Source organism: Mya arenaria, chromosome 10 (genome assembly GCF_026914265.1).
Source record: "Mya arenaria isolate MELC-2E11 chromosome 10, ASM2691426v1".
NCBI lineage: Eukaryota > Metazoa > Mollusca > Bivalvia > Myida > Myidae > Mya > Mya arenaria.
The window spans coordinates 29132372-29155493 of NC_069131.1; the positions used below are offsets into that span (position 1 = coordinate 29132372).

The following is a 23122-nucleotide window of genomic DNA, read 5'->3' on the forward strand; positions in this document are numbered from 1 at the left end:
TATTCCAATCTAAGAGAGTTATAGTAAGTGTGCCCACATTTGTATACCATTGACTTTGGGTTAAATAATTTACGAGGTATTGTAGTTCGCTTTACACAATTACATCGTGCAAAAGATGCACAGGTTGTTCTCAATGGCATAAACGAGGTGTTGGATGTATCTCGCGAATACTACGCTGAGCACTAGTTCACATTCATACTTATAAAACATATAATACTTTCATATAAAATACACTTAAAAATCAACACAAAAAAAGACGAATACGCATGTAGAAACATATATAAATCATATGAAGACATGAAAATAACAATTTTCTGTACATTGGCTGAGCATTAGGTATTGCCTATATTTTGTTTAAATCCTGCTTAAGAAAATTATTTCTAAGACAAGTAGGGATATAATTTCATTTTTCCATTCCAATATATGAGAAGGATTTAGTACCAAATTGAGATTTCATTTTCATATAAGAAATGTCGTTATTGGTAATCTCTATGCAAATAAAAGTGAATCATTAACGGGTATTGTAATACTTTTAATAAACGCAATTATTCAAAACCCATGTGGCAACAATGTTTTTTATTGTATTAAAATGCAATGCATAACAGATATACATATACATTTTATGGCAGAAACAAATAACAAACCAATGCAAAAACAAACTTAAGCCCAAATCAAACCATACTAGTTCTCTATATTAAAAATCAAATCAATTCACTGACTCGCTGGCTTTTGCGCCAACATCCTTAGAACCAAAGCTAATTGGTGTGGCACAACATACAACTCCCATTTACAAAAATCATTTTTAAATGTTACAAGTTTGTTAATTCATAACTGGGTGGCCTACTTCATCTGGTAGAAACAACCTCAAAGCCGGTGGTATATTTGTGTTGCTGTCTAGTATCTTATGGAAACACCCTTAACCGTTGACCGTATTCGACGACCTAAAGTTTTCTTGCTATCATTTTTAAGCCGCTTCCTAATTGAAATTGCTAGTTGCACTAAATCATTAAAGGCATACAGGACAAGGATGTTTGTTTATTTATATAAGCTTAGAGTAATGTTCTTGTTTCACCGCTATTCGTTTATCTGTTGCACTCCATTATCTTCTATCGTCATAAAACATATGACTTGGTGGTATTGGATTTGTTGTCATGTTTCTTGGCAGTTAACTAGATTGCATACACAGAGTAAATTTTTATTGATGTGCACACATATACATTAGCAACTTTAGTAGTACGTGTAAGGAAAGTTGAAACGCCTGATCTATACATGGTGTCCTCCGTTGCTATTATGTTAATGTTCCATTTCTCTCCATTGCGTCTAGTAGCCCATGTGTTTGCAGAATTCTGGAATAACAAAGTACAAGGCTGACATACATATTAAGTATATATCATAAGCTGTGAAACATTCCTTCGCATATAGTGCGGAAGAAAATAGTGAATATTCCGCTTCAAGACCGCACAAACCGCTGCAGCACGCAGCACACCTTCTGACTGAGTTGTTTGTTCACGTGGCTGCTTAATTACCGTAAAAAGCAATTACCAATCCAATTATCATGGCATACAAACTGCGCTGATTGGTAAATTGTACAACGTAGTACTCGTGCATGTGCCGGTGCATATTATTTAGTTCTTTCATTATTTACGGATGCATTATAGTTCATCATTTATTTTCAATTCGCTTTATCGATATCGTATACAGTGATCAATTGGAAGGTTTGTATTCTATTCCTAGCTCTTATCATATTGACACATTTGCTATTAGATTTATGCAAGAGACGGTTTTCCTAAAATTAGCCAAAAAGAAATATGGAAATGATCTTTTTCAGTGTTTCTAAAGTTGATACAAATATAAGTCTGCTTACCAGCATAATCTATCTTGCCATCACCATTTAAATCCGCCTCTTTTATGAACTCATCCGCTAATGCTTCCGGCATCTTGTCCCCTGGAAAAAAAGACGGCTGGTGAAACGATTCAGGTTCACAGGACCGTTAAGTAAGAAGAAAGACGTTAGGAATAAACAGCTCTGGTCATTACTCAAAACCAACATACTATTGAAATGAATCTTGTTACACATGTCGCCAGAGACAACGCGCTCAAAGTAGAGCAAGGGTCTTAACTCTTAACTTAACGATTGTTGGACTGGGGCCTTTGTACGGCTCAAAGTAACAGACGAATGTTGGCATTCGCTCAACATCGCCCTTGTATAGGAATCCGGTGCAGTGTGTTGACCACTTGCAAAACATACTTATGTTCAACTGAAATCATGCAACACTTACCAACTTGTGTAAGCACCCTTTTCAACTCCTCCTTATCGATATACCCGTTCTTGTCTCTATCAAACACATTAAAGGCGTCCTGCATCTCATAGCAAACCTCGTCAGCGAGCGATTTCAATATGCCCTTTTCAATGATATATTTCTTAAACTCATCGTAGTCTATAGACCCATTGTCTGAAATATAAGAACTCAATTGGATAGATTTGCAAAGATAAATGAAATGAACACTACACTAGGGTGCATATGAAAAAAATGTCATATTATCATTAAAATAAAATCATCATAATGACGTTCAAGATTGCTCGACAAAAGCAATGGGTCTTGATTATGAAATATTAATTGATCGCGTAAATTACACCTTATACAAACGGTCAACATATTCGATTAAGGAAAATTTGGAAAAATTGCATTATCACATGAGTAAATGACTGCGCTTTACGCTTTGATAAACGGTTACATCCGCCAGTTGTCGAATGTCAAAGGCTTATTATTAAGTACTTATTTCAGAGATCAACTCTATTAAGACGACACAACGAGACTGATGATTTTGTTATATCCTCTTAAATGAAGTAAGCTGAATGTGTTATTTCCGGAAAAATATTCAATTCAATTTGCTGCGTCAAGAGAAAAGAGACTTCATGTTCAAAGTAAAAACCTAAATATCAACATTTATCGCATCTAGTGGGCATTTATTAGCGCTCGTTAAGATACTCGGAAATTAAAGACACTGTTATTATATGGAGAGTTTTCTCATCATTCGTTGAAACATCATCGACAAGCGAACCATTCAGGTCATAACTTTATAATTAATTCCATTTTTATCTTCGATAATGGAGACGTTTCCAATATCTTTTACCCTTCATGATAATAAATCGGGATGTCATTTGTCATATTGGTGAATTTATTTTGATGAATGAATTGATTTCCCATCCCAATTTGTTTTTCAGGTAATTAAACATGGCTTGGTTATCGAGCATCAAGTCATCGCGAGTTTGTTACTGACATAGAATAGCGGTCAATGCCATATCGACAGGAAGGGGGCATTTATAGCTTAAGAAGTAAGAGGTATACATTTACGTCTGAAGTGTCAATCACGAAACGCGAATAATAATACATATCTAGTTCAATGTTTTGTACCTGTTGTTTTGGAATCTCTTAAGAACATTTATTTTTCATGAGTTCTTTTAAGAGTGTCGAATATTAGCTGCTATCAATTTGGAAAATTAAATGAAAAATTTAGAGACTGAAACAATTTTTGTAATGTAATTGTTCTTGTTGCCCTTTTAACAGCGTAGGATCAGAGTGCCCCTAGTCCCTTTGAAAAGCGACTAAGACTTTAAAGATGCACTATCACCCAAAATAAGAGTGAACACGTTCAATACAATTGTTTAAATATACCAAAAAGAATGAACAAATTTCGAAAACAAAAAAAAAACATATGGAGGATGTGGAGATTAATTTGAAAGAAATGTGCAGAAAAACCCGAATTGCTACCTTATGAGACTATAGTAGATCGCAGTAAATCTTTAAGCATTCACCAATCATTTAATATTTTTGCGTTTTCAGCTATAAAATACACGGTTATAATATTGTTTAAAGTAATTAATATTTTCCATAAGTGCATGATTTAGTAAATATTTGAGGGTGTATCAATCACAATTTATGTTTATTTTACATGTGTATGTATTGATTTTGAATACGAGTGTCACTTTAACACCAAAAATAAGGCATCACGCAAGCACATGGCAAACCCAAACAATGCAGTGGTATGACGGTTTACAGCATGTTTGCAATGCGATAAGCAATTAAATAGGTTTAGACCGGTACCGGGTATTCTTGTACGTGTAAGTATTACAAAATGCAACACACATGGTGTTAAAATATAACACATAGCTATCTGTACTTGGGCCAGGTAAAGTAGCAACAGCAGCGGCTAAACTAGACTAATTGTAACTATGCAGAAAAACACTGATATATTACTTATATATACTGATATATTTTATAAATATTAAAGTCAACTCTAATTTTCCGTAAAGATAGCGAAAACCATGTGCATTCTTGCCAAACATAACATTTTTTTAACTCACGGTCTGTATCAATTGGCGCTAGGATTTCCTCCATTTCCGCTTCCGATTTGAGACTTCCGGTGTATCTGAGAAGCTTTGCGAGTTCGGACTTGGTCAGTTTCCCATCGTGGTCTGTGTCCAGCAGGTTGAAAGTGTCCCGAATATCTGGAGGGTCAAACCACAATATCAGTATAGTAAACGTTGAATAATAAATATGAATACTTTAATTTTTAAGACACCCAGTTCCATATAATCAATAGTCGTAGCGTACGATCGCTTTTTCAAATCCATTTATCCGAGAAGTTATAATATATATTTTCGAAAATATTAGCTGGTTTAAAATTAGTTCAATTAATTTTGGAAGCAAAACACTTATTTAGATGTGTTACACTGACACAGTATCGCACATTTGTGATACTATTATAGTCATACATCCTGGTCCTGTCCTATCAACAAATGCATCGGAAAATATGGCTTATTATATTATTCATGGTGGTATATGTATATGTATCAAGATAATTATTACCCTCAGTTTGATAATCAATCTAAATTCAATTTACTAACAAACAATAGATTTTGTATGTTTTGTGATGTGATATCAAAGTATGCTTAAAAAACAATAAATACACAACACATGTAATGAAATATCGCCAATAAAGCATTTTATACATTTAAATAACATCGCAAGAACAGATTAAGCACATAAAAATAATAAAAGCAACAACAAATAACTGGATATATGAACAATTCAATATATAATCAATAACAATAATTGATTAATTTATTTATGAATAATCTATGACTTTAAACGACTTAAATATAGTTTTATACAAACTAATTTACAACATTAATAAATAAATAATAAGAAGACAAACTATATAACTCAGTAAGTATATCAAGAATATCTTTTTTTAAATAGGTTATCAAAAAAAAGTATATACTCGTTTTTCATTACTTTAACTCTAATAATACGTACCTTTTAGGTGTTGATCTGTTATTTCTCCTACCTAAAATAAATACAGGTAATAGTTATAAAACACTACAACCCTGACCTATGGGCATTTCATGCGTAATTTCTTAAGGAAAGCATTTGCTAGAATCTCAAACTTTATGAGTTCAACCAGTTATGTGTTTTCCAGCAACTGTGTGAGTTCGACCAGTTGTGTGTTTTCCAGCAACTGTGTGAGTTCGACCAGTTGTGTGTTTCCCAGCAACTGTTTAAGTTCGACCAGTTGTGTGTTTACGGCAACTGTGTGAGTTCAACCAGTTGTGTGATTTTCGGAAGCAATGTGAGTTCAACCATGTATGTGTTTTCCGGCAACTGTGTGAGTACAACCGGTTGTGTGAGTTTCGGAAGCAGTGTGAGTTTAACTATGTATGTGTTTTCCAGTAATATGTGTGAGTTTAAACGGCTGTGTGTTCCAAGCAACTATGTGAGAACAACGGATGGGGTGTGTGAATTCAACCATGGCTGTGTTTTCCGGCAACTGTGTGAGTTCAATCACGGTTGTGTTTTCCAGCAACTGTGTGAGTTCAAACATGGTTGTTTTTTTTCCGGCAACTTTGTGAGTTCAGCCATGTATGTGTTTCCGGCAACTGTGTGAGTTCAACCATGATTGTGTTTTCCGGCAACTGTGTGAGTTTAACCGGTTGTGTGTTTTCCGGCAACTGTGTAAGTTAAACCGGTTTTGTGTTTTACGGAAACTGTAAGAGTACAACTGAGTATGTGTTTTCTAGCAACTGTGTGATATCAACTGGTTCTGTGTTTTCCGGCAATTGTGTGAGTTCAACCGTTTTTTTCAGGAACTTTGTGAGTTTAACTGGTTCTGTGTTTTCCGGCAACTGTGTAAGTTCAACCGGTTGTGTGTTTTACGGAACCTGTAAGAGTACAACCGAGTACAACCGAGTATGTGTTTTCTATCAACTGTGTGATATCGACCGCTTGTGTGTGTTCCAGCAACTGTGTGAGTTCAACCGGTTGTGTTGTTTTTTCCCGGCAACTGTGCGAGTTCACCCGTGTATGTGTTTTCCGACAACTGTGTGAATAAATCCCACTGTGTGTTTTTCTGGCAACTGTGTAAGTACAACCGGCTGTGTGTTTTCCGACAACTATATAAACCTTTAACTACTTTCTTAATAATGCATTTATTGAAAATAATAGTTTATGATAACTAGATTGTAATTATATAATTTATTTAATAGCTAAGAACACAAAATTATTAAATGATTGGTGAATGCTTAAAGATTTACTAAGCTCTACTATCGTTTCATACGGTAGAAACGGCGTGTTTTCTGAACCTATCTTTCAAATCAACTCGGTGTCCTTCATAAAAACATAGTTTTCGACATTTCTTCATGCTTTTTGGTTTATTAAAACAATTGTTTTAGTTATGGTAATTCTTATTTGGGAGTAAGTGAGCATCTTTAACTTGCGAAGTCTAATATATGTCGTTTTGCATCCGTTTAATTCCCCACCGTATTATACGCTTATTTAATGTTTTTTGTTTTCTCCACACGTACTATTTTGAACCGATACTGAATAATAGTATAATATATTTCATTTATTGGTTTTAATATTCCAGTTGCACTATCAATAATGTCAGTTTGCATTGATATTTCAACGCCAAGTACCTTGTGCAAAATGCTAATGGAGCACGCTCAACCTGAGACCTAGAATTGAATTCCCTTCACTTGAATACTTCAGAATTTGATCTATACATTTATAAAAGAAATAGATCAAGAATGTCTATTCATGAAATATCGGTAAACTTAAATAAATACTTATTCAATTGTAGATGACTTCCTACAATTGTATTAATTTCGTTGAATGGGTCTCCTGTAGTAAATAAGTCCCAAGGTATTTGGTTTTATTAACAATTTCCATTTTCTTCAATCTTACATTTAAATGCAGTCCTCATTATAAAGTATTTAGATCAAACATACATGATCCACTTATGAGCGTATTGACATTGCAAATCGGTATGTGTTTAAGTACAAAAATGTATTTGTTTCATAATTTAGTTTAAATTAAAAAAAATATTGTTTGGCTTATGTTTCTCACTCATTAAAACAACTGTTTCATTGTATATATTTTTGTGCGACCCTATGCATATGTCCACGCAATACAATATGTATTTATCAAAAATAATCAAAGACCAGTGAAGTGCCAACTACTGTTTAATAGCAACAAACAACACAATTACCTTTACCGCTTCTCTTAAAGCTGCCATAGACATAATATTCGTTCTTCAAATTTCGCAGAGCTATTCCTTCTATTCTAAACTATTCACTTCTATCCTTACAAAATAACGTTTAACACACGGCAATTGGTTATATCCACCCTTGCACATAACAGTCAACAACTAATGAAACCAAAGCTGTCGGAAAGTCAAGATTTTATTCCGATCATCACACCGTAAAAGCCATAAAGAATGTCACTATTCTTATTGCTTCCTGATTTAATTAAGAATAGCATTTGTATCTATCTTTAACAAACAAAAGTGTATTATCTTTTTTCCAATACAATCAATACTTGGGTTTATATTGGAGACATTCGAGGTGTGGGTACAAGTAATTCATTACCATTTTCTGAGATAAGCGACGTGCTTACAGGTTGTTAAATCTTCAAACCTTCGTGGAAGGACGTTTTTAATGTCCTCAACTAGGTGAAAGTATACGTATTAAGGAAGATCTTTTCCAAGTTAATTTAAATATCAATGAGGAACAATAAAGTATTGTAAAAAGTAAAGCTTGATTACCGTTGATTTTACAATTTCACATGAAAAAATAACAAATGGTCTAAAGAATCCAAAGTCGTAGTCAATTATAATAGATGAAACTTTCAACCCTATAAATATGCGAAATTAATATAAGAATTGATACGTATTTGATGATTATTGTGACGATCCTTAAGTCAATGCATTTCTAGAATTTCAGTTTGGAGGAAGCATATTAGTTTGATGCCTTTTTTCACCGAGAAATTAATGGTTTTCATTAACGAGTTCAGATATAATAAAAAAATTCGAATGAAATTACACAGGAAGAATGTAACCTACGTATGCAAAACATACAAAAAATAAAAGTAAACATAACTGACCGTATTGATTTGTTTAAATGAGTATTTTGGGGTTAATTTTATTTCCAATTTAATGAGTTGTACAAAAACGAAAATCGTTCGCTGGATAAAAAAAAAGTAGGGCGACCATGTGCAATTTCAATATTGCTGATTGTCTATAAAGAGGAGACAACTGAGCTTCTCTCTGAAAAAAAGTGTGAAAGCTTATTTCAAATTCAGAGCACACTGAAATATCAACATTAAAGCCTGGAATCTCATACTTCACGTAAATATAGCAATTACACGACTATTCATATCAAGAAAACAGACAGGCACGTGCAAGTCATGCATTTAACTGAGAATACACGGGTACCAACAGCAAACAATACAGGTTACCTTAGTTCATATTAACTAGTGTCTTCAATCTAAGTTTGACACTCAGGCTTTGAAATAATCTATATTAAATGTTACAGAATATTTACAGGTTATTTTGACAAGTATAAGTATAAAAGTTTAAAATATGTTTCTTATCTCGTAGCTATCGTAAAATGAACTAAAAATAATCAGCTAGAGCATTGAGTCACAAACTCGGGCTTAAAATGTTTTTGGAGACGGACGCAGCGTATTAAGATGTGGAATTGAATGGCGAAAAGGTACCGAAAGATATGCAAATGACAGGAGAGGGAAATCAAAAAGGTGACAAGAAGAACACATATAGGGATATTATAAAACACCATCTTAACGATAAAACACAGTCATAAAGAAAATTAAAGACACTAAATACATTGATAAAATGCAAAAAGAATGAATACACAAACATGATTAAATATCAAACCCCAATAGTATTGAAGATCATTAGTTAGATATTGAAATGAGCTTGCCTCGATTCCCATGTAATTCTGCCGGAAATACTCGATCATAACCGATGATCGTCGGCGCCCGGTGCCCGATTTCTCTTGCAGATTTGAAGCCGACACAGTGCCATTCGAATATCTCTTTGACAGTCTCTCTTTAAACATTTGAAACTCCAGACCAATATCATCAGTTGTATCTTCACCATCACCGCCAATGCGTTCTGCCATATTATCAGTGTTCAGTGGTTAACAAGTGTTTCTTAATAAAACTTTTTCGGCCTTGTGTTCGTCTTTCTAAGCAAGGATTAATAACATCACAATTCCGTCTTTTAACTATAATTTCTTTGTACCATTAACTCCGTTTATTTTAAAATGCCACTGAGTATACTACAATATGTCTAGCAATCTTTGTTGTCAACAATAACAACTTTGCTTTAATTTTACAAATCAATCGTTCCTCTTACAATAGCGCACAAAGTGGGACACGCTTTTAAATTCTTTTTTTTTAATTTCAATAAAATGATACCATAAATCCTTTACATTTTTTTTCTCACTTTTATTCATTTACTTGAAAATATTTCCTAGGCCTTCATATAATCATGATTTTCATTAAAACATTAAGTAATTCCCAGATTAGGTACTACGTAAACTATAAAATAATATTTGTTCAACGAATATATTCTATTAATTATTTGCTAACGTTTTTTTTAAAACTGCCTGTTATTGATTTGCTTACTTTGTTATAAAGCGCGCTTCAATTATTAAGGGATTGTAATTATATTTAATTCCATATCAATTGTTTACTCCACAAAGGCGATTCCAAGTTGACATTATCAGGTATAATATGACTTAAAACTAATTGTTATAATTGTTTAATACTTGCGCTATAAACGTTTAAAACTTAACTGTCCTGATAAGACCAAAATGTTTTACCTTGGATTCATAAATCAAAACAATACAGTATTTCAATCAAGAATTCCTATCAGCGAAATAGTATCCCCCAGGTTTTAAAACCAAATATACAAATTCTGATATGGCTTAGATACTTGATAAGCAAACACAGGACATATGAATTTGCATGAAATTGATTGCAGTAGTATCGTTTACAAATGGATTCCACTGTCACTTATGCTGAAGATCTTTGTTTGTTTAAATATTCAGACGTATTGTTGACATTATTTGAGTTTAAATTCAGGTGATATTTATGTTTCAGACACATATTGTTATAAATAGTTAATATAGTTTAGAAAGGATTATCATGAAATACTTATGATAACAAGTCATATTTTATCTTCCGAACATCCAACAACCATCACATTATTTAAGTTAATTTTACGACCATTAAAACATTAAAAAACATTAAAAATGCATAACACGATTGCCTGTTATTGATCCGTTAACAATGATATAAGGCGAGCTTTGTTCTAATGATTTTAATTACATTTTATTCCATTTCAAATGTATTCTCCACAAAGGCGATTCCAAATTCACATTTCCGGCAATAAAATGACTTAAAGCGTACTAGTAATATTATTAAATACTTGCTGTTGAAAGCAAAATGTTGTTTTTTTGGATCCATAAATGAAAACAATGCAGTATTCCAAACAACAATCCCTATCAATGAACTAGTATCCCCATGCATATTTACTGCAAATGTATTACAATAATAATTTAGAATTCTGTAAAGATTTTGTATTTATATTACCCAAATCATAAAAACCTATTGTTGTTGGTTTATTTGACTACGTATATTTAATACCGAAAGAAGAAATGACTTAAGGTTGTGAAACACGACGTCTTCTCTGAGATAGTTCACTTAACACTTCAGTATATATTTATTAAAACAACCATATAATAACGTATCCAACATTTCCATTTGAACAAGGAGTACTTATAGTAATAGAAATGTGATAACAGTCAATACTTTGCTGTCATTATCTGTATCGTGTTACAAGTAATAGGTTAAACCCGTAGTAAGAAAATATATCATGCCCTTTTCTTACTGTATTCGTACACCCTTATCTATGAGTACCATTGACTTAAGATGACGACAAGATTAAAAAGACACCGGGATAAGATTTTGTTAAACTTTTGAAACAATGTCGACTATTGTTTAAAATGGTGTCATGCGTTTAGCCTTTTTACAACAAGACTGTTCAGAGTGTCCAGAATAGCTATCCTGAAAACATGATTTTAAGCAACGGATATAAGTTGTCTAGTTTATACATCTTTATTTCACTTTTGTTGCGAAAAAGGTATTACAACACAAGGTGTTTATTACATTTTTAATTATCGTTGATACCTGAGGTATGTTTTTATATTTTTAGGAAACATGAAGAAGGCCCCTTGATCCGGCTCGGTAAATTAAAATCACTTACGCAAAGGCCGATACTTTTAGCTGGGGCGCATTTTGAACGCCACCTTCCGTTTTTTCACAGCTCATCTGTGTAATGACAAGCGTAATCTAGATAGAGCATTCTTATGTGTTGGTTTGTTTACTAGATTGAGGTACTCGCTTTACTTGAATCTGAAAATAGTCTGTAAAACATTGACCGAGATGATTAATGAATAGTTACATTAACATCTTGAACAATATTGTCTCATGGTCTTAGTTTAACTAGAACAGTTAAAATAATGTAGTTTTCACCACTCCTTCGTTGGCCCAAGCTTTGTAAGACCCTAACTGAGACAATTACACTTCAACTTTCGATGTCCAGCAGATTTGGTTAGGATTTGCATCCATTGAAATTCATGCCGTATTATTCGCCTATTTGATGTTTTTGTTATCTCCACACGTACAAATTTTGACCAATACTTAACAATAGTATGATATAGTTCTGCCTTCGGTTTTAACCTTCCTGTTTCACCATAAATAAAGGCAATTTGCGTTGATATTTCAATGCCGAGTAACCTTGTGCAAAGTGCTAATTGCGCGCGCTCAACCTGAGACCCAGAATCGAATTCCCATACTTCACTTGATAATTAAGAATTGGATCTATCGTTTTATAAAAAAAATCTAAACATTGTCTTTTTGTGAAATGAGGGTAAACCTAAAGATGCACTCTTACTACCAAGTAAGATTTACCATAATTAATATAATTGTTTTGATATACCAAAATGGAAGTAAATGTCAAACATGAAGAATACCGAGTTTAATTTGAAAGAAAGGTGCAGAAAACATGGTATTTCTACCTTTTGATACTATAGTAGATCACAGTAAATATTTTAGTACTTACCAATAATTAATATTGTCCGTGTTTTCAGCTTTTAAAAATATGAGTACAATCTTGTTATCAGTCATTAATAGTTTTCTTAAATGCATTATTTAGTAAGAAGTTAAAGGTGTTTCACTCAAAATCTATGTTTGTTATACATGTGTATGTTCTGATTTTGAATAAGAGAGTCACTTAAAATAAATACTTATTCATTTTAGATTATTCATTCAAAATAGATAGCCGTTTATGCTTGACTTCCTGCCATTGTATTAGTTTTGTTGAATGGGTCTCCTGTAGTAAATAAATACCAAGGTATTCCAATCTTACATTTAAGTAAAGCCCTTAATGAGAAGTATATTCAAAACAAACATTCATTATCCACTTATGAGCGTACTGTCATTGGAAATTCGTGTGTGTCATCATTTAAGTACAAAAATGTATTTGTTCTATCATTTCGGTTTAAAAAATATTGTAATGCTTAAGATTCTTTTTACTCATTAACTTAATTGATTTATTTTATATTTATTTTATGCAAGGTTATATATATATATATATATATATATATCCACGTAATACTATATTTGTACATTTATCAAGATTAATCAAAAGATCAGTGAAGTCCCAAGTCTAATTACAAATACAATACAATTACCTTAACCGCTTCTCTTAAAGCTGCCATAGACATAATATTCGTTCTTCAAATTGCGCAGGAGCTATTCCTTCTATTCTAAACTACTCACTTCTATCCTTAAAAGATAACGTTTAACACACCGCAATTAGTGTTATCCACACATGCACATAACAGTCAACACCTAGTAAAACCAAAGCTGTCGGAAAGTCAAGATTTTATTCCGATTATCACACCGTTAAAGCCATAAAGAATGTCACTATTTTCATTGCTTCCTGATTGAATGAAGAATAACATTTGTATGTATCTTAAGCAAACAAAAGTGTATTATCTTTTTTCCAATACAATCAATACTTGGTTTTATAATGGGGACATTCGCACTGCGGGTACAAGTAATTCATTACAACTCTCTGAGATAAGTGACGTGTTTACAGTTGTTAAATCTTCACAACTTCGTGGAAGGACGTTATTAATTTGCTCAACTAGGTGAAGGTATATGTAATTAGGAAGAGCTTTTCCAAGTTAATTTAAAAATCAATAAGGAACAATCAAGTGGTGTTAAAAGTTAAGCTTGATTACCCTTGATTTCACAATTTAACTTGAAAAAAATAGCAAATGGTCTAGAAAATTCAAAGTCGAAATCAATCATAAATGAAACTTTCGAACCAATAAATATAAGAATAAATACGTATTTGATGATGTAATGATCCTTTAGTCCATCCATTTTTAGAATTTCCCGTTTGGAGAAATGTGGGGATTTCATTAACTAATGCGATATAATAAAACAATTCGAATGAAATTACACAGGAAGAATGTAACCTCGGATTGCAAAATATACAAAAGAAATAAAAGAAAACATAACTAAACGTATTGATTTGTTTCAATAAGTATTTTGGGGTTAATATTGTTTTTGTTTTTTTTTCTCAATTTAATGAGTTGTACAAAAACGAAATCGTCCGCTGGATAAAAAAGTAGCGCGGCCATTGCTGATTGTCTATACAGAGGAGACAACTGAGTCTATTTATCAAAAAAGTGCAAAAGCTTATTTCAAATTCAGAGCACACTGAAACATCAACAATCAAACTTGGTAGCCTAGAATAGACTTACCGTAAATATAACAATTACACGACTATTCGTATCAAGAAAACCGAGAGACACATGGAATATGTATGCGAAAAACTACAGAAACAAGCTCAGTAGCGAAATGTCATGCATTTAACTGTGAATATACGAATGCCAACAGCAAACAATAAAGGTTACCTAAGTTCATATTAACTAGTGACTTGAATCTGAGTTTTGACACTCAGACTTAGAAATCATCTATATTTAATGTTACAGAATATTTACAGGTTATTTTGACAAGAGTGAGTATAAAACTTCTAAATATGTTTTTAAAACACACTCACAACATTAACTCATCTCGTAGCTATCTTACAATGAGTTTAAAATATTCGTTAAGAGCCTTGAGTCTCCCACTTGGACTTAAACCGTTACTGAATATGGACGAAGCGTATTAAGATGTGGAATTGATTGGCGAAAAGGTACCAAAAACAAATGCATATGGCATGGTAGATGAAAGGAAAAAGGAGACAATGACACATATTATTATGAAACACCATCTTAACGATAAAACACTGTCATAAAGAAAATTAAAGACACTAAATACATTGATAAAATGCAAAAAGAATGAACACAAACATGGTTAAATATAAAAACAGCCAATGTATTGAAGATGTATTTCTCATTAGCTAGATATCGAAATTAACTTGCCTCAATTCCCATGTAATTCTGCCGGAAATACTCGATCATAACCGATGATCGTCGGCGCCCGGTGCCCAATTTCTCTTGGACATTTGAAGCCGACACAGTGACATTTGAATATCTTGTTGACAGTCTCTCTTTAAACATTTGAAACTCTAGACCAATATCATCAGTTGTATCTTCACCATCGCCGTCAATGCGTTCTGCCATAGTATTAGTCTTTATAGGTTTAAAAGTGTTTCTTAAAAAAAACTTCTTTATTCTTTATAAGCAAAGGTTAATTACAATTCCAATTTGCGCACAAAATGACAAGCCATTGAATTATCTATTTTAATTTCATTCAAATGATATCATAATTCTAATATCTCACTTTTTGTAAATAATAGTTCATAGCTAATATATAACCTCAGTCTTAATAATTTTATAATCATGACTTTCATTAAAACATTTAGTTTTATCCAGATGAGGTACTACGTTTACTGTAAAATAATATTTGTTCAACGAATATATTCTATGAATTATTTGCTAACGTTTTGTTATAAACCTGCCTGTTATTGATTTGTTCTTTTTGTTATAAAGCGCGCTTTAATTATTAAATGGTAGTTATTATATTTAATTCCATATCAATTGTTTACTCCACAAAGGCGATTCCAAGTTGACATTATCAGGTATGATATGACTTAAAACTAATTGTTGTTATTGTTTAATACTTGCGCTATAAACGTTTAAAACTTAACTGTCATGATAAGAGCAAAATGTTTCACCTTGGATTCAGAAAACAATACAGTATTTCAATCAAGAATTCCTATCAACGAAATAGTATCCCCCAGCTTTTAAAACCAAACATACAAATTATGATATGGCTTAGATACTGGTATAAGTAAACGCAGGACATTTGCATTTGCATGACATTGATTGCGGTAGTATCGCTTGCAAATGGATTTCACTGTCACTTATGCTGACGGTCTTTGTTTGTTTAATTATTTAAATGTATTGAAAAAATATTGAGTCTAAATTCAAGTGATATTTATGTTTCAGATACATATTGTTATAAATAGTTAATATAGTTTACAAAGGATTATCATGAAATACTAATATGATAACAAGTCATATCTTATCTTCCGAACATCCAACAACCATCACATTATTTAAGTTAATTTTACGACCATTTGAACATTTAAATGCATAACACGATTGACTTTTATTGATCTAAGGCGAGCTTTGATCTAATGATTTTGATTACATTTTATTCCATTTCAAATGTATTCTCCACAAAGGTGATTCCACATTCACATTGCCAGCAATAAAATGACTAAAAGCATATTACTATTTCTATTCAATTCTTGCTGTTAAAAGCAAAATGTTTTACTTTGGATCCATGAATTAAAACAATGCATTATTCCAAACAACGACTCGTATCAATGAAATAGGAGAAATTCGTTCAAGTAAAAAGAATCGTAATAAACCACGACGTCTTCTCTGAGATATTTCACTAAACACTTTAGTATATATTTGTGGAAACATGCATTTAATAACATATCCAACATTTCACTATAAAAGAAGAGTACGTATACTAATAGTCCATACTTTGCTATCATTACAAGTAATAGGTTAAACCCGTAGTAAGAAAATAGATCATGCCCTTTTCCTGCTCTATTCGCACACCCTTATCTATAAGTACCATTGACTATAGATAACGACAAGCTTTAAAAGAGACAGTGGTGAGATTTTGTTAAAATTTTGAAAAAATGTCGACTAGTGTTTGAAATGGTTTCATGCGCTTTGCTTTTTCACAACAATAATGTTCAGAGTATCCAGAATCGCTGGCCTGAAAACATGGTTTTATGCGACGGATATAGTTTGTCTAAGATGGTTTAAACTTCTTTATTATGTTTTTGTTGCGAAAGACGTATTACAACACAGGGTTATAATTATTGTTGATACCTGGGGTATGCTTTTGTATTATTGGGAAACATGAAGAAACCCCAATGGTCAGGCTTGGTAAAAGTAAATCAAACTCACTTACGCAAAGGCCGATACTTTTACCTGCGATGCATTTTGAACAAGCAAGCGTTTTTGCCATTCCGCTTACTGGACAGCCTTACATACACACGATCTTCGCTCATAAAAAGGTTTGAAATGCAAATATTTGCTATGTAAATGTACCTCTACCTGTAAACATATTATTTATTTTCGGCACTAATTGATTTTTACAAGTCAGATTTAACTTATATAAAATTCACGAGCGGATTGGATTTGTCAACGGTTGCTGTTACACCCTATTCACGACCCTAGTTGATCACGTTGCTTTACATGTTAAACATTCTAAAAACTACAAGTACTTTATGCTTTTTAAAGTGCATAAAATGAACAAAATACAATAATACTAGTTAAAGAGTATCAAAATAGTGTCTCAAATAAAAATATCGAACGAGGTTGTGTATCAAAGATAAGAAATTTGTACATTTGGTGATCGGATAGGTTGTAGGCATTACCTAACTAAATATATTGCATTTCACTTGACACGAATTTTAACTTTAATCTTTTCACTAGTTAAAAGGGATAACATCAAAATCCCTTTCCTTTTCATAAAACCTAAATGCTTGATTAAAAATGTACCGATTGATCTGAAATATCCATTGAAAACGTATATCTATCATTACAAAAAACGTTCGATAAGTTAGATGAATAGGCTAGACACCAAATGATGCAATTTGCAAGAAAAAAAGAAAATTGTCAAAAACTTACGTCACATGCATCTTTTGCAGATTTTGTGCATTTTTTCCAATTCGAAAGTTACTAGCGTTGTCTACCACGTAAACCCCTGTATGTTTAAAAATATCTTCAGTATATTTATCTGTACTCATATAAAGATATGATTTAAACTACGAAACCATTATGCACGAGTATATAAGGTGAAACACAGATGAGACAGCAACATGAATGTTGCGCTTATTGATGTCGCTTGGAATCAGTTTTGGATAGGTCTCATTGTTGTACCATGGAGGATCACGTGATCAAAATGGACCAGCCAACATTATTATTGTAAAAAATATAAAATATGTTGCATAAAATACAACCTTTATAAACAAACAATTGTAGAAACTGATTAAAAAAAGGAAACATCAAGATACAAAAACAAAAACGTTTGTCTTCTACGGTTATTACAAACATTTGTGCACATTCAATGGGTGTTAAATAACTCGTCCTCAAACTCGTAGGCTACGTGTGTTTTATTTCCTGGTTTACGAACCCTAGAAACCGATTCATCAAAGCTCAGGAAAAAGTTCCGGAGGATGTTTTTTTTCTTATTTAAAATAATCTGATTTATGAAACATGGATAAACTTGAAAAGTCAATGGCCAATCATTACATATAACCATATCAATTGTATCACGAAGGAACTGTACGTAAACAAACAATTACATAGGCTTACACAAAAACCCATCAGCCAATACAATCGCAGGAATTTCATATAAGATACTTCCGGTTTAAGTTTACACACAAGAAAACTTGTGGTGGAAGGGGTCGGTGGAATAACCGGAAAACAGAAAAACCGGTATACTTATGTTCATAAGTATACACAATAGAGTGTGCGAATGGGGTTAGTGCGACTGGGGCTCATACTTTTTGTGCTGGAGGGGTGTATAACATTTACCAACATATTAAAATTCTTACACAGTGGTAGGTGCTGATGTTATTAGAACAGTGGCCGAGCCGAGGTTTGGATGGTCACCTTTGGGTAGGGATTGAACTAATCATGGGTGAAACCTTTTACACGCTACTGTTACTGATCAGCAAAATCTTATAGAATTTAAATGATATCATAAATACAATACCTCCTCTTAGTAACACCTTCCAACGAGTTTTCCTATCAAGCTAGATTAATTATAACATTTTTACCAACTATACATCAACGTACCATGCTGTAATACCCATGTATATAATGCTACTTATGCTATTCAAATGTATACGATTATCCTTTAAGTTATACTCCTGAAAGACCTAACCATTTTACAATATTTACACACTCTAGTACTTTTCTGTATAAATAAAGTGACGTTCATTTTCGCATGAATGCCCTCGACGAATCACCGGCATAGTAATGTGGGCGACCTACTTATTATGCAAATGTTAGTAAAGCGCATGCGCATTGGGGAACGTTCGCATGTAAATTCAGTTTTCGCTTTCAAGCAAAATGGACGGAGTGCAGTATTAACTACATAATCACAATTTATTGATCCGTTCAAACAGTATAATTTTTAAAATTTGAAAGGGAGGCAAACGCGCTCACAGTTTAGGCAAATGCCAGTATGCGAAAAAAGTGAAGACTAATAGGGCGGCGTTTTTTTATTCAGCGTTTACATTGAAAACAACAAAAAAGCTTTTGTATTTCCTTATATTTTGTACACTTTTCATTACATTTAGACATGAAGAATACAAGGTATCTGTTTATTAAGAACGTAAACATTTGTTATACTTGGTACGCTTTCACAGTTATTAAACTGAATTGTAAAATTCAAGACATGGAAAGAAAGAGAGTCACTGTCAGTGATTCGTTCTGAACAAATTTAGATAGACTTGTGGATTTTTTAAGCAAATGAATGGAAAATTAATTGGCAGCACAATGTTGTTTGCTTTTTCCGACTTGGCTTACTCTCAAAAACTATATTTATTTTGAGAGTAAGTTTACTTATCGCTATGAAGCTTGAATGTGACAGGAATACAACTGGAGTGGCGTTAAACTTTTAAAATTATACTGTACAGCTAACTTACAAAAGAAGAACAGTTGGACTGTCTTGAAACTGAGTAAGGTAACGCATTGAATTAAAAAAAATGTTTTACTTATTTTAAACTCATTTAATTCTGTTTTAATTTTTATTTCCCTTGTTGAGTACTAAAACTCGACAAGTCAGTCTGTACTCAACAAGGGAAATAAAATTTAAAACAGAATTAAATGAATGCCCCCAAAATTAATTTCAATCCTTAATTGGTATGTAAACTAGCGGAGCCGTGCGCGTGTGGATTGCCTGTACAGCCGGGAAAACTAGTTGTTACACGGGTATTGTGTTCAGAGCTCAAATCCATCTTACATTTTGTAATTGTGTGCATGAAATTATTAAGGAACAGCTTTTGTAAATACTTGTTCCAATAGTTGTTCCTATTTTAAACTATAGTCTTTTACTTCCAGGTCACAAGCTCATTGTTATGTTTTGATATGTTTGATATATATATTTGTGATAAAATTGAATGTAAAACTAATTGATTTGAAGTGATATTTAATCAAAAAGAGATGTATAGATATGTATACATAATGTGTGTAAATCTTAGTTTAGTAAAAGTCCATTAAATTATCAATTATTTATTGTTGTTGTTGTTTTTTCGCACATTTGAATAAAAATATCAACAACACATATAGTTTAACCTTTAATTACAAATATACATTACAATCCAGGGGCGGGTCGCTCACCCCCCCCCCAAAAAAAAAAAAAAAATATATATATATATATATTTATTTTTTTTGTCGAAGTGAACTTTTCATATCAATATGGTTTGAGACCACTCCTGGATGATGATATATGGTCGACATGTGGAAGTTCAGGTTCAATGTCGTGGTAACGTTACGATAACCTTCAGCTGAAAATCGGTTTCCGATCAATATATGAATAATGCTTAACCTTAAACTTGGTAGATATCCATCAAACATGACCAGTACCTAATTTCTGTTATGTTAGCCGATCAAAGGTAAAGGTCGTGTTTTTCTTCGGCTGAAAATCCGATTTCGTTCATTAACTGAAAAATGTTTATATCCACGTGACTTGGTATCCTGATTTAATGCATCTGCTTCCTTTTAATCATGTTTCAAAAACATTCGCGACGTCGTTGATGTTAGCATAAAAATAAGTTTTGTTATTTAAACCATGTAAAGTGATGAATAACCGGCCTCTTACTAGCACGCATTGACAATTCTTGGCTGATTTTGGGAAAATAATGTATTTGCCGATTTTTTGACAATCTGGTGTTTAGCTACTTTAAGTGAAATGAATCATTTAACAGAATGAAACTACAAAGGAGGCGAGGGGATTAAGCAAAATCAATTATTTTACTTACTTGGCAATAATTCTTTAAAATGTGTTTGTCGCTCTTGGAAACTGAGCTGTCCGATCTATTTAATTTCCTTTCCATGTTTAATCAATAATTTGAACGGAATATATTACAAACAAACAATAATTTTTCCTTATAATTATGTATTTAACCTTAAGTTATATTGTTTACAAATAAGGCTAACTTAGTTTTATATTAATCCATGTGTATTATTCACATCCAGTATCGACAAGTTGTCCTTTAAAAGCTAAACTAGATGTAATTTTACTTTAAAAACGCGTTTTGACAAAGATTAAAATATCAGTTCATTGAAACCATAGAGGGATTTGTATTGAATAATTGAATAATGGAATAATTGTTTAGACAGCTTAATTATTCTGCATTGTCCCTTTCCAAATATTGCAATAGATAGGTATCTTAATGTAAATACACTTATCAGATTAAATCCGTATACCTAAATACGGTTTCTACAAAGGTGCGGAATTATGAAGTGATAAATGACAGAATAATAATAATATAACTAAATACGTTTCGTACACAATAGTGATGATGGGATGAAATATTTATCATTAATCTATATTTTTATTTTTATTTTTATTATTATTATTTTTTATTATTATTATTATTACTATAAGTAGTAGTAGTATAAGTAGTAGTAGTAGTAGTAGTAGTAGTAGTAGTAGTAGTAGTAGTAGTAGTAGTAGTAGTAGTAGTAGTAGTAGTAGTAGTAGTAGTAGTAGTAGTAGTAGTAGTAGTAGTAGTTGTAGTAGTAGTAGTAGTAGTAGTAGTAGTAGTAGTAGAGCAGAAGCAGTGGCAGTGGCAGTGGTAGTGGGAGTGGCAGTGGCAGTGGCAGTAGCAGTAGCAGTAGCTGAAGCAATAGTAGTAGTAGTAGTAGTACTTGTAAGGGTAGTGGCAGTGGTAGTGGTATTTATAGTGGTAGTGGCAGTGGTAGTGGTAGTACTAGTGGAAGTGGCAGTGGCAGTGCCAGTGCCAGTAGCAGTAGCAGTAGCAGTAGTTATAGCAGTAGCAGTAGCAGTAGTAGTAGTAATAGTAGTGGCAGTGGCAGTAGCAGTAGTAATAGCAGCAGTAGTAGGAGTAGTAGTAGTAGTAGTAGTAGTAGTACTACTACTTCTAGTAGTAGTAGTAGTAGTAGTAGTAGTAGTAGTAGTAGTAGTAGTAGTAGTAGTAGTAGAAGTAGTAGTAGTAGTAGTAGTAGTAGTAGTAGTAGTAGTAGTAGTAGTAGTGGTAGTGGTAGTGGCAGTGGCAGTGGCAGTGGCAGTGGCAGTGGCAGTGGCAATAGCAGTAGCAGTAGTAGTAGTAGAAGTAGTAATATTGATCACTACTACTACTAGTAGTAGTAGTAGTAGTAGTAGTAGTAGTAGTAGTAGTAGTAGTAGTAGTAGTAGTAGTAGTAGTAGTAGTAGTAGTAGTAGTAGTAGTAGTAGTAGTAGTAGTAGTAGTAGTAGTGGTAGTGGTAGTGGCAGTGGCAGTGGCAGTGGCAGTGGCAGTGGCAATAGCAGTAGCAGTAGTAGTAGTAGAAGTAGTAATATTGATATTGATATTGATAACAAAATAATTATTTTGAATTGAATAGTAATGATGATGACAACATTCGCTATTAAACCAACATTTACAAAACTTGTATGAGATCAGAGCAAGATGCTAGTAAGGTTCTATGGCATTTATGTACTCTCCATTGTTGTCATTTAAAGGCCCATGAAAACAGTGTTCATCTCCTTTATTTATATTGTATGTTATTGTATTATATTGTAATGTATTTACTATTAAAAAATGCACGTACAGGATAAAAAAAATACAAGTACTGGGGAAATAACAATTTGTCTTCATATACAAAACACTGCTAACTTGCGTAGACAGGGGGAATCAATGTTAGATAGATATTTATGTTCGTGTTAACTTATTTAGGCAGAGAGCAATTATTACAATATATACATAAAACAAGGTTAACTTACATAGCCAGAAAGAAACGATATATCTTCACAACAGTGTTATTTTGCTTCGACAGTGATCATTAACACTTTATGCTTGCATATTAAACAATGTTACCTAACGTAGGCAGAGCGCAACGACAATACATATTCACATACAAAATAGTGTAAACTTGCGTAGGCTGAGCGAAACAATAATAGATCTCCACACA

The 23122-nt window shown here is 32.7% G+C and overlaps 1 protein-coding gene across 3 annotated transcripts; it reads right to left on the bottom strand.

Moving 5' to 3' along the window:
• Positions 1-569: 569 nt before the first annotated feature.
• LOC128206248 (neo-calmodulin-like) lies at positions 570-21148 on the bottom strand. Of its 3 annotated transcripts, none has more exons than XM_052908594.1 (6): positions 20968-21148; positions 5322-5352; positions 4367-4510; positions 2280-2453; positions 1865-1945; positions 570-1346 (listed from the first exon to the last, which is right to left on the bottom strand). In XM_052908594.1, the coding sequence occupies exons 1-6, from the start codon at positions 21040-21042 to the stop codon at positions 1321-1323; spliced, it is 531 nt and encodes a 176-aa protein (XP_052764554.1). In that variant the 5' UTR covers positions 21043-21148; the 3' UTR covers positions 570-1320. The 3 variants fall into 3 exon arrangements, with proteins under 3 accessions (XP_052764554.1, XP_052764555.1, XP_052764556.1); XM_052908595.1 differs by lacking the exon at positions 20968-21148 and adding an exon at positions 13121-13365; XM_052908596.1 differs by lacking the exon at positions 20968-21148 and adding an exon at positions 7549-7754.
• Positions 21149-23122: the final 1974 nt, after the last annotated feature.